This window comes from Galeopterus variegatus, unplaced genomic scaffold (assembly GCF_000696425.1).
Source record: "Galeopterus variegatus unplaced genomic scaffold, G_variegatus-3.0.2 Scaffold5692, whole genome shotgun sequence".
Lineage (NCBI taxonomy): Eukaryota > Metazoa > Chordata > Mammalia > Dermoptera > Cynocephalidae > Galeopterus > Galeopterus variegatus.
The window spans coordinates 61,887-78,731 of NW_007731803.1; the positions used below are offsets into that span (position 1 = coordinate 61,887).

At 34.4% G+C, this 16,845-nt stretch overlaps 1 protein-coding gene across 1 annotated transcript in view; it reads left to right on the forward strand.

Annotated features, from left to right (window-relative positions):
• Window positions 1-16,845, forward strand: part of LOC103605271 (membrane-associated guanylate kinase, WW and PDZ domain-containing protein 3) — a gene marked incomplete at its 3' end in the record, with an annotated part of 87,525 nt that overhangs the window by 6,630 nt on the left and 64,050 nt on the right. Inside the window, exon 3 of the mRNA XM_008589848.1 lies at window positions 13,762-13,881. Coding sequence (XP_008588070.1) covers window positions 13,762-13,881 — 120 coding nt within the window. The remainder of the gene's footprint in view (window positions 1-13,761; window positions 13,882-16,845) is intronic.

Genomic DNA, 16,845 nt, shown 5'->3' on the forward strand with positions numbered 1-16,845 from the left:
GCCCGAGGGTTCGGATCCCACATACAGACCGGTTCCCGCTCACTGGCTGAGCAAGGCGCGGGAGCGACACCGAGGGTTGCAGTCCCGTTGCCGGTCCCGGTCCGGTACGGGGGCGACACTGAGGGTTGCGATCCGTTGCCGGACACGGAAAAAGACAAAAAAAAAAAAAAAAACAAAAAGCCTAAATGGAGAGACCCCATAATGGTCGTGACTCACTAGTAATGCTAAAATTGCCATAGATAGCCATGGACTAAGCTCCTCTAGTTCCTCTTTAACAAAGCCATTAAGCAAGCCCCAAAAGGATCAAGTGGATATGCATGTAACTTAATTGCTAACCAAAAAAAAAGGAAAAATATCAATATTTTTTAAAGAGACACTGAATAACATAATATTTACAATGTCTAGCATAAGAAATTACTAGACATGCAAAAAAGCAGGAAAATATGACCCATAATCAAACTAAAAGTCAGTGGGTAGAAAAAAGAAATAGAAATGGCATAAATGATGGCATTAACTTACCAGGAAACTTGAAATTATTATAAATATACTCAAGGATTGAAAAGAAAACATGAACATAATGAAGAAAAATGAAATATATAAAAAAGAACTAAATGGGACTTAAAAATTCACTAGATGCGCTTAACAGCAGATTAGAAACTGCAGAAGAAAAGGTCATTTAACTTGAACACATAGCAATATAAGCTAATCAGACTGTAGCACAGAGAGGAAAAAGACTGAAAAAGTTAACCTTTTTTTGTTTGTTTGTTTGTTTGTGCAACCAAAAACAGAGAGATTTCTACTTCTGCCATGAAGGACTAACTGATACTGTATTTACCCTCTTATTGTAAACAACTAGAAATTAGACGAGATATATCTAAAAGCTATTTTCAGATACTGAAATATAGGTGGAACAGGACTATGATCCGTCCATATTGACCTATAGCACAATATCAAACCAAAATGGGGGAAGCAGAAAAAATACTTAAAGAAATAGTGACTGAAATTTTTCCAAATTTTATGAAACCTATAAACCCATAGATCTAAAAGCTCAGTATATCCCAAGCAGAAGAAACATAAAGAAAACCACACCAAGGCACATTATAATCTAACTGCTGAAAACCAGTGGTAAAGAGAAAATGCAAAAGGCAGACAGAGAAAGAAAAAGATGTATTACATGCAAGGAAACAAAGAATGACTAAAGACATATCAACAGAAACTGTACAAGCCGGAATCTATCAAATGGCATCTTGAACATGCTGCAAGGAAAAAATTGCCAATCTAGATTTCTATATACAACAAAAATATCCTTCAAAAATGAAAGAGAAAGAATTTTTCAGACCAAAAAAGGTGAGGGAATTTTTCAGCACCAGACTTGCACTATAAGAAACATTAAAAGAAATTCTTCAGGTAGAAGGGAAATGATACCAGAGTGATAGAACTGAAAGGAAAATACACAACTTTGTAATTATAATTCAAGATTTCAGTGCCCTCTTTTAGTAATTAATTTAAAAATTAAGCAAAAAATCAGTAATGTAATAGAAAACACAAATAGCACTTTCAACCAGGTTAACCTAATTGCTATTTATTAGAACATGCCACCCAGCAACAGCAGAATATACATTATTCTCTAGTGCACATGGAACATTTACAAATATAGAACATATAAGGGTACTTAAAAAGTTTGTAGAAAAATAGAATTAAAAGGTAATATGAATCTTCCCATGAACTTTTTGAAGTACTCTCATATTCTGGACCCTTGTAAAACAAGACAATAAATTTAAGAGGTTTTAAATCATACAAAACATATTATCTGACCCTAATGGAGTTAAATTAGAAATTATTAACAGATATCTGGAAAATCTCCAAATATTTGGAAATTAAATATCATACTTCCAAATAACCTTTTTATTCCAAAGAATAAATAACAAGGGAAATTACAAAATATCATACATATCAACATATCGAAACATATCAAACACAATGTATCAAAATTTGTAGGATGTAGCTAGGGCAGTGTTTAGATGGAAATTATAATATTTAATACTTATATCAGAAAATAATAAAGATCTCAAATCAGTGATCTAAACTTCTACTATAAGAATCTAAAACAGGAAGATCAAAGTAAACCCCAATTAAGCAGAAAGAATGAAATAACATAAGAGCAGAAGTCAATGAAATAGAAAATAGAGAAAATCAATGAAACCCAAAGCTTATCTTTGAGATCAATAAAATTGATAAACTTCTAGGCAGACTGCTCAGGAAAAAAAAAAGAGAAAACACAAATTAACAATATCAGGAATCAGAGAGATGGTATCACCAAAAATCCTACAGCTGTTACAAAGATGATAAGGAATATTCCGAACAACTTTATGCCAATAAACTCAACAAACTTAGATGAAATGGACAAATTCCTTGGAAGACAAAAACTACCAATGCTTACTCAAGAATAAATAGATGACCTGAACAACCCACTCTCTGTTAAAGAAATTGAATTTGTAGTTTGTAACTGTCCCATAAAGAAAACTTCAGGCCCAGATGGTACTAGTAAATTGTTCCAAACACTTAAGAAAGAAATAATACCAATTCTACACAAACTTTTCTAGAAAATAGAGTAGGGAACACTTCCCAACTTGTTGCTTTGCCTCCCACGGATTTGTCACCCCTCTTCCACTGGGTAACGGAGCTGCAAAGGATTACGCAAAGCCCATCTTTTCTGAACAGTGAGAAGCCCCTAAGTGGTTAATCTCCCAGAATCCTCAAGAGAGATGCATTCCTTCCATCTGGGAAATTAACCACGAATTGGGGTTCTCTTCTTGCATTTATTCTCCAGGCCAAGAAGTTACAGGAAGAGAACATAGGTGGGGTTATAGTTTAACAATGTAAGCTGGTAACATTCAGTAAAACAAGCAAAGTGACATTCCATAAAGCAATTTAAGTGATCCACCAACAAAAGCTTGATCTTAGCAAACATTCCTTCTCTGTAACATCTTCCCAGTATCTTTACATATCAATCAGTAACTTGTCTGTCTTTGAACCAGCAACCTTGCTGTGTTATAATTCTTTATCTTACAACAGAGACTATAGCCTGGGGAAAATTTCCTGTTTTTTGCAAGGTCAACATTTTATATGTACTTTTAAGAAGTTAGACTAAACCTGAAAATACAAGAACCTAGGCCTGGTGAAATATATTTGCTTGATAGTACACTCCACACAACTCATTCTGTAATTTGAGCACTATTAAAAGAAAACATTGGACCAAAATTTTCATGAACATAGACTCAAAAATTCTTAATAATATTTTAGCAAATCAGTATATAGCAATATATAAAAGGATAATACATTATGACCAAGTTTGGTTTGTCCCAGGAATTCAAGGTCTTTGTAACATTTGAAAATTAATATGGTAACACACTAGAAAAGAAAAACCATATGATCTGAATAGATGCAGAAAAATCATTTGACAAAATTCAACTCCCATTCATGGTAGAATCTCTCAGAAGACTAGTCTGCCATTTATTACTCATTGCCTCTTGGCAAAGAATCTACTCTTTTTTGCCTGCTCTTGATACTGTAACATTTCTGTCCTGTCTCCTGGCACAGTGCTAAGCTTTGTCAGTAAAGGACACTGGAGGAAGAAGAGGCTTCTTTTTCTGTCCCGGTGTGTCTTTTTCTTTTTGCTCATTCCTAGCAAAAAGATATCCAGAAAGTCTCAGCAGTACCCCAGCAATCAGCTTTCCAGGGTAGGTCCAGTGGCACACCTGTGAGAGGCTTCCCAGCAGCAAGTTCAGCAACACCCTCATAGGTGGCTTTATGAGTTCTATCAGTATACCAGCTGACTTCCTAGCAGTTTCCTAATGAGTTCTATGGACAGCCCAGCTAGCTTCTCAGATTTTAGCAACATTCCCTGCAAGTTTTCCAGTGGGTTTCTGCCAAGTCCAGCCAGTGTCCCAGCTGGTTTTGTATTAAGTTCAAAACACTACCACCACTGCCATAGGCAGCTTGCTGGTGAATATCATCAGTACCTATGCCTGCTAGCCTTCTGTGAACCAGCTCTGTCCCCAGGCAACCCAGCAAAATTCTCCACCATCCAGTAGGCTGTTACCACACCCTCTTCAATGAGGTTTGCATGCTGGACTTTGCAAGGGTTGGAAGGTCTCTCCCTTCCAAGTTTGTTCCTTACTTGGGTATTCTCCCTCAGCTCTAGGGTAGTATTCTTTAGACTTCTCTTTTATTTCCACTTAGTTAATTGCCTGTAAATAGTTAATAATTCTTTATATTAAACCTTCCCTGTTCAAATCACCATGGAGTTTCTCTCTCTTGTCTAGATACTGACTGATGCAGAACTGGTACTGGTAGTGATCCCAGGAGACAGACTCTCCAAGAAGGAATTTTGAAGTTGGTATTGATTGTATAGTCAGGCTCGAGCACAGTGCCGAGTTCCTTCAAATGGAAAGTAGGATGCTTGTAATTCATGACAAGCCATGGCATCACATCTTGATCACATTATGACCTATGGTTGATTGTGAAGAAGTACCAATGAACCCAGTACTTTGAGAGCCCTAACGACTGCTGCACTTGACTGTTATAGAGGAAATAATGGCTATGAACAGTGGTGTGGGATGGATTCTCTTGAGTGCTCCAAGTGCTTACAAAGAGAAAATAGCAAGATAAAATCAAATGGTTTATTATTATTATGAACTAATATAAAAAGATTTTAATAACATTTTAAGTGATCTCTATCTGATACATTTGATAATGAAAACCTTAAAAGAAGGGAACACTGACACAAAATAAATGCCAAATAAAAATCATTTAAATTTTGAAAGATAACACACGTTTTGTATTTGAATTTTTCACTTCAAAAATGAAATTTCAGAGCACACAAAGCATCATTTGCATTATCCAATGGTCTTGATCGTTGTTTGGTGACAAATATTTCACACTTAGAAAAAAAATCTCTTTCATTTTGCATTGACATTCATTAAATTGTTAAGAGTATGTCCAAAAGCATCTTCAAATTAGGCATTAGATGTATGTTACTTTATATATTCTTGTTTTCTTTTTTAATGATGAAAATATTTTATCCACTTCTTCTGATTTTGGTTTTGTAATTGAAATCTATATTGCTTTTACTTCAGATTTTAGATCAGTTTCTGATTTCATATTAGAGTGTTCTACAACAACATCCACTTCTCTTTGCATTTCTTCTGTTAAAGCATTTACAAAGCACTGAAGCTTGTAGCAAATACTGAAACAGTGGAAAATGCCAGAGAATATTATTGGATAGTATTCAGATAACCAAATATTCAGATCTCCCAGCAAGGTTAACAGCAGTACAGAGTCATGTGTTGAAACTACCAATTTAAGGACTTATTTAGCTTCCAAAGCTTGTTATTTCTTGGAATACCACTCACAGGTTTTATATAAACTATAATATACATATAATCTTATTAATATTGTTTTTGTGAGAAAGACCCACCTTTAGCAGATAGGATCATGATCACACACATATAACGTGGGGACAGCTGAAAGTAAGTTAAGTCTTAGTAGGTTGTGACTACCGCTCCCCCATGTGCTTGTCTCCCGGTTCCTGGAAATGTCATCCTTAACATTTGATTCTACTTTTCAGTGTTTCCTGCTTTTTCTTTTAATTGATATCAGTTGATTCCTTTAAATCAGTAAAGCCTCTATTTCAAATTATTAACCTTTAATTCATATAGGAGACTCTCATTGTCCCCATCAACTGATTTTTCTTGGGATTTTGAAAAAGGAAATTTCCCAAGAAACTCCAGAAAGGAATTCCTACATGGAATCACTAATGTAAATCAACTGCAGCTGTCATATATTGCAAAGAGATGCATCTACTTTGGAAAGTAATTTGAAATTTTCTTATGAAGTTAAACCACAGGTTCCACTCCTAAGTATTAACCCAACATAAACTTAAATATATGTCTTCCCAAAGACTTGTAGGTTTATAGCAGCTTTCTTTTTAATAGCCAAAATCTGAGAACAGCCAAATGTTCATCAATGGTAAATGGATAATCAAGTTTTGGTATATTCATAATGCCTCTAAGCAATAAAAGGAAGTTAAGTAGAACAAGACAAAAGATCAATGAGGAAACAGAGGACTTAAACAATACTATAGACCATATGGACATAACAGACATATATAGAACATTCCACCCAGTAACAGCAGAATACATAGTCTTATCAAGCATACAGGGAACATTCTTCACAATAGACCACAATTTAGGCAACAAAATAAGTCTTAACAAATTTGAGATTTAAATTATACAAAGTATCTTCTCTGATCATAATGGAATGAAACTAAAATGAGTAGCAGAAGGAAAACAGGAAAATTCACAAATATGTGGAAATTAAACAACCAAGGAACAAAAGGAGAAATCACAATAAAATTTAGAAAATATCTGGAGACAAATAAAAATGAAGATACAACATACCAAAACTTATGGGATGCAGTGAAAGCAACAGTAAACACTTACCTTATAAAAGAAGAAAAATTTCAAATCAACAAACTTACCTTACACATCATGGAAATAGAAAAAAGAAAAAACAAACCTAAAGTCAGTAGAAAAATAAAGACTAGAGCACAGATAAATAGAGAACAGAAAAACAATAGAAAAAAAATCAACAAAACCAAGAGCTAGTTGTTTGAAAAGATCAGTAAAATTGACAGAACCTCAGCTAGACTAAGAAAGAAAAGATGTTACAATTAATGTCACAGAAATAGAATTATGAGACTACTATGAATAATTATATGCCAACAAAATGGTTAACTAGAAGAAATGGACAAATTCCTAGAAATATAAACCAACCAAGACTGAATCATGAAGAAATAAACAATTTGAAAAGACCTAAAACTGTGGGGATATTGAAGCAGTAATCAAAACCTCCCATCAAAGAGAAGCTGAGGACCAAATGGATTCACTGGAGAATTCTACCAGACATTTAGCACTGATTAACACCAGTCTTTCTCGAACTCTTCCAAACTCATTTAAATGTGTTGCTCTGATACCAAAACCAAACAAAGACACAAGAAAAGAAAACTACAGACCAATATCCCTGATGATTATTAATGCAAAAATTCTAAACGAAATATTATCAAACTGAATCTAATAGCACATTAAAAGGATCGTATACTACATCATGACCAGGTGGGATTTATGGCTGGAATGCAAGGATCATTCAACATACAAGACTCACTCAATATAATACACCACATTAATATCTTAATGTAGAAACAAAACTTGACAAAATTCATTACCCTTTTATGATAAAAATACTAAACAAATCAGGAATAGAAGGAAACTACCTCAACATAATAAAAGCTATATGTGAAAAGACAATAGCTGGTATCTTACTCAACGGGGAAAGACTGGAAGCTTTTCCTCTAAGATCAGGCAACAAGGCAAGGATGCCCATTCTTGCCACTACTATTCAACATAGTACTGGAAATTCTAGCGAGAGTAATCAGACAAGAAAAATAAATAAAAGGCATCTAAGTTGGAAAAGAATTAAAATGACCTTTATTTGCAGGTGACATGATCTTATTTGTAAAAAGAAATTGAACAACATAGGTGAATCTCAAAAGTGTCATGCTTAGTTACAGAAGCCAAACAAAAACTACTACTGTCATCAAATTAATGTATGATTCCATTTATATGAAATTCTATTAAAAACAAAATTATAGTGACATGAGGTCTCAAGTCATTGGCTGCCATGGGGTGGGGGACTGCATAGGGGCCCAAGAAGACTTTTGGGGATGATGGTTCCCAAAACTCAGAGAATTGTACGTTAAAATTAGTGTATTTTATTATAGGTAAATTATACCTCAATAAAATGACCAAATAAATCCCCACAATTGTATTCTTTTGTACCATCAACAATAGAAAATGAAAGTTTACAAAAAGGTATCATTTATAAGAGCATATATATATTTGAAGTGCCTAGAAATTAACCTCTAAATGAGTGTAAGACCTCCATAGGATAAAATTAAGGCACACTAAAGAAGACCTAAATATATTGACAGAGATTTCTTGTTTATGGATTAAAGACTCAGTGTGGTGAAGATGTCTGTTCTCCTCAACTTGATTAATAGATTTGATCTAATTCCATAAAAGTTCCAGACTTTTTAGCATGTTTATCTGAGTCTAGATTGTATATGGAAAGGATATGAATATAAAAAACAAAATAGGTAGACATGTTCTATATATATTAAGATTTATCATGAAAAATGTGTAATTATAGCACTGAAATAATGGTACAGGAATGGTCAGGAGATAAATGGAATAGAATAGAAAGCCCAATAATAGATACCCAATCTTATATGGGTGTTTTCTATGACAGAAGTACTGTGGTTAATAAGAGGGAAAATTGACTTTTCAATAGATTGTGTTGAGTAGTCATTTGGAAGAAAACAAAATTGGACTGCTACCTTGCATCAGTTGCTGCCACCCCCCACACCCCCACACCACCCCCCGCCCATCTATTTTAATGTATTAAAATCCTAGGTGTAAAAGGCAAAATTGTAATGCTTTTTTTAAAAGAATATGGAATGTCTCCATGGTCTTGGGAATGATTTCTTCAACTAAACACAAAAACCATTAGCTATAAAGGAAAGGATTGCTAAATTTGAGTACATTAAAATTAAGAACTTATGTCATCAAAGACCTTTTTTTTTAAAAAAAAAAAGTGGAAAGAAAATCACAGAGTGGGAGAATGTACTGTCTGTTCTACTACATTTGTTTCTGAAATGAAGATAAGTTCATATGTTATTGGTAAATAAGAGAATGATGTCAATTTAACTGAGGTTGTATTGGTTCTTATGCCATTTTCCTCAGCAAGCTAATGTTTTGTATCATCAAATAGCAGCAAGTAAACAGAATAAGCAAACACAGCTGAATGATGCAGCTGAGGAAGAATATGGTAGTATACGTGATGCCCATTCATTTTAGCTTGGCATCTTTTCTCAGTTCGACCATGTGTTCTCTCTAAAAATTATATATTGCACAATTTTCCCTGTCTTCATTATTCAGTAGCCTTGGCCCTTCCTTACACCCCTTTCTGTCGATCTACCTTTTCTTTTCATTTATTTTCATTTTTAAAAAACAAAGTATTTTATCGACTCAACTATTTTTATTAGGAATTTTATGTGTCTTTTAAGCTGTATTAATACTTTTAATTAAGATTGTTATTAATTTTGTTTGTATTCTGGTTACAAAGTTGCAATAGGTTTTTAGAGGTTAACCTTGACCCTATTTTCTCCATAATCTCTATTATTTTTGGTGCACGGTTTTGCAGAAAGTGCTGTTTCAAGAAAGCATATTTCACAGAAATGCCCTATTGGCAACATATATTTAACAAAGGGCTACAGTACTTCATCAATACTAAGGCAATATTTCATATTTTAACATCTCTGCAATTGGGATGTACCTTAAAATAGATGGAATCTTTCAATTATAATTGCCAGGGCTTTTTTCTTTCTTAGAAATAAAATAATAGTGCATTTTAGAAGCTGTTGGTTTCTTAGATTTGATAATGTACTATAGTATCCAGAATCTGAAGAACTACAAATCAATTTTGAAGAGACACACAACCCAATAGAGAAGTGGAAAAAGACTTACACAGCCACTTCACAACACAGGAAATTTATATGGCCAGTAAATATATGAACAAGAATGTGTAATTTCATAAGGCAGTTGCACATTAATATACAGAGTGAGATGCCTTTACACACTCATCATATTAGCAAAAATTCTAAAACCTGATAACGAGTATTGGTATGGACACAGGAGGATGCATATTGTATGATTCCATTCACATGAAATTATAAAACAGGCAAAACTAAGCCATGTTGCTTAAAAATGCATCTCTTGGTTGGTACAACCATAGAAAAAGAAAGGAAATCATCACAAATGTAAAGATGATGGTTACCTTTGGGAATGGAGGGAGAGGTTTATAATGTGAGGTGCACAAGGAGGCTTTTGGGTCTTGATAATGGATGGATTTGCTTATAGTTAGCTGTTAAACTTTACATATATATTTCATGTACTTTCCTATATATTTTAGAATAAAAGAAAAAAGGGGGAATGATCAGTTGTATCAAATGTTTTTCATAGGTCAGATAATATGAGGACTAATACTTAAAACATTGAGTTAGTAAGCAAAGTGGAGACTGCTGTTGATCATAGCAAATTGTTGCAGTAAATGGTTGGGGCAATGATCTTACTGGGCTCAAGAGAGAATGAAAGGGGAGGAATTGGAGACCATGAGTAAACAGAACTCTTTGCAGAAATTTTTGTGTAAAAAGGAGAAAGGTAGTGGTAACCTTGCAGGGAAAGGGTATAGAAAGCTTTACATAAAATATATTGTATATCAGGAGAATATAAAGATAAATTTTCTGGAATGCTGAAGGCTATGGGGTAGGGAAAGGAAGGGAACTTTTTATGTGTGAGAAGTTATATGGTTTTGGGGGAGAATGTAATACTTTGTAAAGAGAATTAACATTCACATCTATTAATGGACAGAATCATGAACATCATCTTGCTCAACACCACTTTGCAGAAAGAGAATGAAGCCCAGAGAGATTAAGTGCTTGCTCCAAATTGTACCATTAGTAATAATCCAAGACTAAAACAGAGTTCCTCTTGCCCCTTGGGTCAGTGCTTTATTTTTCCTCCCCCAGAGCCACCTTATTTATTTATTTAAGTTATCACTATATAATGTAGTTGGTTTTCATGTCCCTTTACCAATTTCTCCTTTTCTCCCCTCTCTCTGTCCCCCTCCCCCCATCAACAACGTTTTGTTGGTTTCTTTTTAGTGGCTGGTGGGTACAAAGATTTGAACGCTTGACCTTGATATTTTAACACCATGCTCTGACCAACTGAGCTAACTGGCCACCTTTTTATAATATTACCTATAATGTGGTTTGCTCTTAAATTTGGGTTTATGTTATCATTACATTTTATAGTAGAGTGTATGTGTATACTATTTCAATTAGCCTTTGCTGCATAACCAGCTACCCTAATACTTAGTCCCTTAAGATCACCATCATGTGTTTTTTTCTCATGATTCCATGTGTTGGCTGGACTCAGCCAGGATCACTCATGTGGCTGCAGTCATCAGCAGTTCAAATGGGGCTGGAGGGGAGAAGATGGCCTCACTCATGTGTCTGGGGCTTGTTGGCTGGGGCTCTTATCATTCAGTAGTCTAGCATGGACTTCTTTGCATGGTGGTGGAAGCATCCCAAGAGAGTGAAGATGGAAGTTTATAATTCCTGAACTTGTACAACATCATGTTGTCCACATTAAATTAATCAAAGCAGGTCATAAATGTAGTCTAGATTCAGGGGATGAGGCAACAAGCCCCATCTCTTCATGGGAGGAGGTTTAAAATATTGTGGCCATGTTTTTTCCATGTACCACAGGTAATTATAAATTATAATTTTAATCATTGAATTTACCTTCTAATGTTAATTTTTATTTAATATGGAGCTAAAAGCTGTTGATTTAGGGAATCTAACAATGTAGTTTTGGTCAGTATATGAGAAACAAAACTTTGAAAATGAAAAAATGTTTTACACTAAGAAAAAATGGAAATTATGTTTTCTGGATTTTATATCCTCTGTGATATAGAAACAGATAAAGAAATGCTCACTTTTAGAAAAAGTTGGATAAAAAAATGAGGGGGGGAAATTCAGCCATCTTTGTTGCATAGAATGTTGGCTTAATTATTATTTTCTCAGATCTTTATGTAAATTAATGTATTATCATCATCTTTGTGGATTTTTTCACATTAAAGAATATAACAGAATGTAGTGCAACTAAAAAGTAGAAGCAATGAAGAGTTTCCCATGAATTAATTTATAATAATAATAATAGCATATTGCCAAGCACTATTCTAATTGCATTTATTTGAAATTCACTTAATTTATTTGACAGCTATGTATATTGAGTACCTACTATGATCCTTCCATTATGCCAAGACTTGGAGCTATTACTCTGAACCAAATAGACATGGTTTCTGCATATCACCCTACTATACACCAAAATCAGGGAAGGTTCTCTGAAGATAAACTTTCTAAGTCGGGACCTGAAGGATGGGTGGGAGTTCCTTGCACTCACTTGCTGAGGTAAGAATAGATGAGGAAGTAGGGAGTCCTCTAGGTAAATGAGTGCAAGGAACATTAAAAGAATTGGAAAAAATCTATTAAGGCTGAAGCCTAGAATGTGAAAATAGTGAGTCAAGAAGGAAGCGGGAGAGGTAGCCAGGGGCCAGATTGCAAAGGGCCTTGTAAAGTGTGTTGTTATAGAGTCTGGATTTTATGCCTAGGATCATGGGAAGCCATTGGCAGGTTTAGAAAAAGTCATCTCGCCCTCTCCCCCCTCTCTCCCCACCACCCATTGTTGTTTTAGAAAAGTTACTGGCTGCAGTTTGGGTGGGGGTGTAGCCATGGAGAGGCAAGGGTTGACCTGGGGGGGACCAACAACAATACAGGCCACAGATAATGATATGAATTAGGTGATGGTGGGAATGAAGAGAAGTGTCAAGAGGTATTTAGGAGATGAAATCAACTGGATTTGGTGACTGGACATGGAGTAGAATGAAGAGCCTAAGGTGACTAACTCAACTTTCCTAGTTGGAGGAAGTACTCCTACTTGGAGCCATTACTGAATAGGAACCTAAGTGGGTTCCTATTCAGGGTTTTGAAAGGCATCCTTGCACAGGACTTGCTGCCATATCCTAGACTCTATTCCCAGCTAAAAAGCTGAATCTCTTTTTATGTTCTGTAGTACTTGAAGGGACATTTCTAATATTAGTTTATAAAAGTGATTGATTCTTGGTTAGTAAAATTTAGTCAAATGGAGCAATGCTGCCATAAACTGAATTTTTACCTTGGATCTGAAAGAAAGATTTTTTTTAGCATGAATTCCTTAATATATAGAAATTGAGTGATCTGTTACTATAGTCAATTTTATAAAACAGTTTACTTACTGCTTAATTATTTGAAATTACTTGTAAAGAATAATGGCTAAGGAGCAATGTGTAAATACCTGTCTTAAGCTTTTTATTCATCAGTCAAAATAAATTTATAATCAGTATTTGTCCAAGTTTTTAAAATAAAATTTATTAAAAGAACTTATAAGAATTTTTTCTTTTTGTTGTTCATGACTCCAGTAAGTAGAATGTTAGTTTTACATTTATGCTAGGGAAGAAAAAAATACATAGGATAACTACTTTAAAAGAAAGTCTATCTTTCACAGTGTATATAAATATCAAAACATCATGTTGTACACCACAAATATATAAAATTTTTATATGTCAGTTATACCTTACTTGAGTTGGGGTGGGGGGAACGAAGTCTATCATTGGTGGATTTATCTCTCCTTCTTGCTGTTAATTCTTTCTAAACCTCAACTACCATTAATTAATTATTATGTCTTGGGAAATTAAGCCTTCTTTGACACTAAAATTATTTTAGAGTTTGTGTAGTTTTGAATTTCATGGTTATCTGTAGATTTTATCAAGTATATTTACTCATCCTACATTATTTCTTGTCCTTTCACCTAAATAAAGTTAAGTTGCCTAAAATTTTCCGATCCTTATTCTAGCAGGTACAGTATATTCAATAGTCTGTGTCTCTCATGTGTTCTCTGTAGAATGAATTTTCTATTACTCTGAATATTTTGTAGGTTTAAAAGCATTTTACAACCTATTTTTTTCTCTTTTTTTTTTCCTTAGGCACAACAAGGGCCCCCAGGGATGGGGAAGTACCAGGGGTGGACTATAATTTCATTTCTGTTGAACAGTTCAAAGCACTGGAAGAGAGTGGAGCATTGTTAGAAAGTGGAACATATGACGGTATGTCCTCAAATACTAACACCACCAGCCAGAAAACTATCTGAATGACTGGAATTATTTCTGAGGGAATTTGATCAGTAAGATACATTTTTTAACTGGGTGTTTTTCTTCTCAGTTTTTGGGAAAATTTTCTTTTCATTAGGAGATTTGTAACTTACTAATTAAAGTGGGATTATATAATGAGCAAAAACCTTCTATCTTATTATAAAGTTGATTTTGAACAATATGCTAAAAATCAGTCAAACTGGCTAGTTTGCGTATTCAATAATAATTCACATTCATCATATGAACTTAACACATATTTGTGGATTGCTTTTTATTTGTGGTTGGGAATCCAAAATCTGTATACTTTAAAAAACCTATATGTACCTTGACTATCTTGGAGAAAAGAGAATTGGGAAAAAAGACGACAAAAACAGAATAATTGGTTTTCTTTTCGTTTCTCTGTTTGCTCTACCCACTTGATTCCGGGAAGTACACGTTTGAGATCAACTTAAATGATTCTATTTTAGATCCAATTTTTTCCCCTTATCTAACACACCCTTCACTGGCAAGCTTATCCACTGCCACAGCACCCTATACTTTTCCATTGTTGTTTTATCACGCTATTATAATTGCCTTTTTTCACAAGCTCTGTGATAGTGTCTTTCTTACGTGATATTATCTTCAGTGCCTAGAGATAGTGTTCAATAAATATCTAACCTTGAATTCAACACACCCAATATACGTTTGTGTTCTATCCAAAAGAGTAATTCTTTATTATTTTTCTCTTGAGCAGTACCTTGAGCTCAAAATAGTGAAATCATTCATTTACTTCCTCCTTTTTCTCACATTTACATTGAGTCAGTTACCAAATCTAGTCATTTCTTCCATTGTAGCCACTGTCACTTTCACCACCTCACTGTAGGCTCATTGGACAATCTTCTGTCTGGACTACTGCAGTTAATCTCACTTGTTTCAGTTTCTTCTCTCTTTCCAATCCACCCTGCTCATTGCTGTCATGCTGGTCTTCCTCAAGCACAGCTCTGATCATGTTCCTCTTCTGTTCAGAACCTTCAGTGATTTCCTTTTGCCTGCTAGGTTTGACCTAACTACACTTTTGTGGGCTTAGCTCCTGCAACTCATTCATTCATTCATTTATTAATTTATTATATCCTGTTTCATTCATTCAACAACCATTTATTAAGCACCTACTATGTGCTTAGAGGGCCTAGGGATACTGTGATGAACAAGATTGAAGTGATACTGCATTAATAAATCCCACATATTAGTGGAGAAGGCATTCTCAAAACAAAATAACTAAACTGAAATGCTGTGAAGGAAACAAAAACAAGAGATTTAAAGAAAGCAATATTTTCTTCAGATAAGGTGGCTAGAGAAGACTTCTCAGAGGAAATGACAGCTACTTACTTGTTTTTACTTATATGCCAAAAACAAAAAAAAGAAAACCTCACTCTTATAGTTAACTTTCCTGATTTATTTAATATGTATGTTTTTGTTTGTATGTTGTGTTCTTGCAAAATGTGTATTATGTCTTGTATGCATATATTTATTATTTATATCCAAACTATTTTATATAGCTCATTCATCTTTTTACTGTTTTCATTTATTACTCTGTTTTTAAGATTCATCCATGTCACTATACTGTATCCATTCCTTTTAACTTCTGCATAGTGCTCCATATTATGAATATATTGCATTTTATTGCTTAACTCTTGTTCTAGTGATGGTCTCCCAGATTACTTTCAACTCCCCATCACCACAGATAAAGCTTCAGTGAACATTCTTACCCATGTCTTTTTTAGACCTGGATGAGAATGTCTGTGGAATATATAGTCAAGAGCATAATTGTTGATTTGTAGAGTGTACATATATGTAATATGATGAAATAGTTTTGAGTAACTCTCTATTCTACATTCCCAGCAGCAATGTGTGTTTCTGTAGCAGCTATAGTAAAAGCTGCACATCCTCATCAACACTTGGCATTACCCAGTTTTATAATTTGCCAATCTAATGGTTGCAGAAGTGATCTCATTTTAATTTTAGTTTCTCTGGAAATCAGAGAGTTTGAGCATCTTTTTCACATGCTTATTTGTCTTTTGGACTTCTACAAATTGTGCATGTATTTGTTTTGTCCATGTTTTGAAAAGTGTTATCCCAATCACATTCTGGTTTGCAGACGTTCCTTAGATATACGCGCGCGCGCGCGCGTGTGTGTGTGTGTGTGTGTATTTTTTGGCAGCTTGCCAGTACAGGGCTCCTAACACTTGACCTTGGTGTTATCAGCACCATGCTCAATCAAATGAGCTAACTGGCCGGCCCCATTCCTTAGATATTAATCTCTTATTGGATGTAGATGTTTTCTCCCATTCTGTCACATATTAACCTTGTCCTGTGTTTCTTCCTTAAACAGAAATCCTTAATTTTTATGTATCAGTTTTATCATTGCTTTCCTTATGATTTGTGCTTTTGAAGTTTTGTTTAAGACTCTGCCCTTAAATCACAAAGATATTCCTCTATATTTTCTTCCATTAAATATAAGAACTTGGTATGTGACAGAATGATGTATGACATGTTATTAATTACCGTGTGCCCAATTAAAAGGAAAAGCAAATTAAAACAACCAATTATACATCTTTTTACACTCCTCAGACTGGCAGTCATTTTAATGTCTGATAATTGCAAGAAATGGAAACTCTCATACACTGCTAGCAGGAGTATAAAATGGTACAATCCCTTTGGAGAGCATCTTGGCAATAGCTAGTAAATTCAAAGATGTACATAACTCTGACCTTGCAGTTCCCTCTCTAGATGTCTATGCTAGAGAAACTGTTGCCCATGTGCATATGTAGACATGTACCAGAATATTCATTACAACACCATTAGAAAAGGTGACAGAATGGAAACAACTCTCCTTTAGTAGGTAAATGAGTAAAATACATTTTAATTTGCTCATAAAAATGG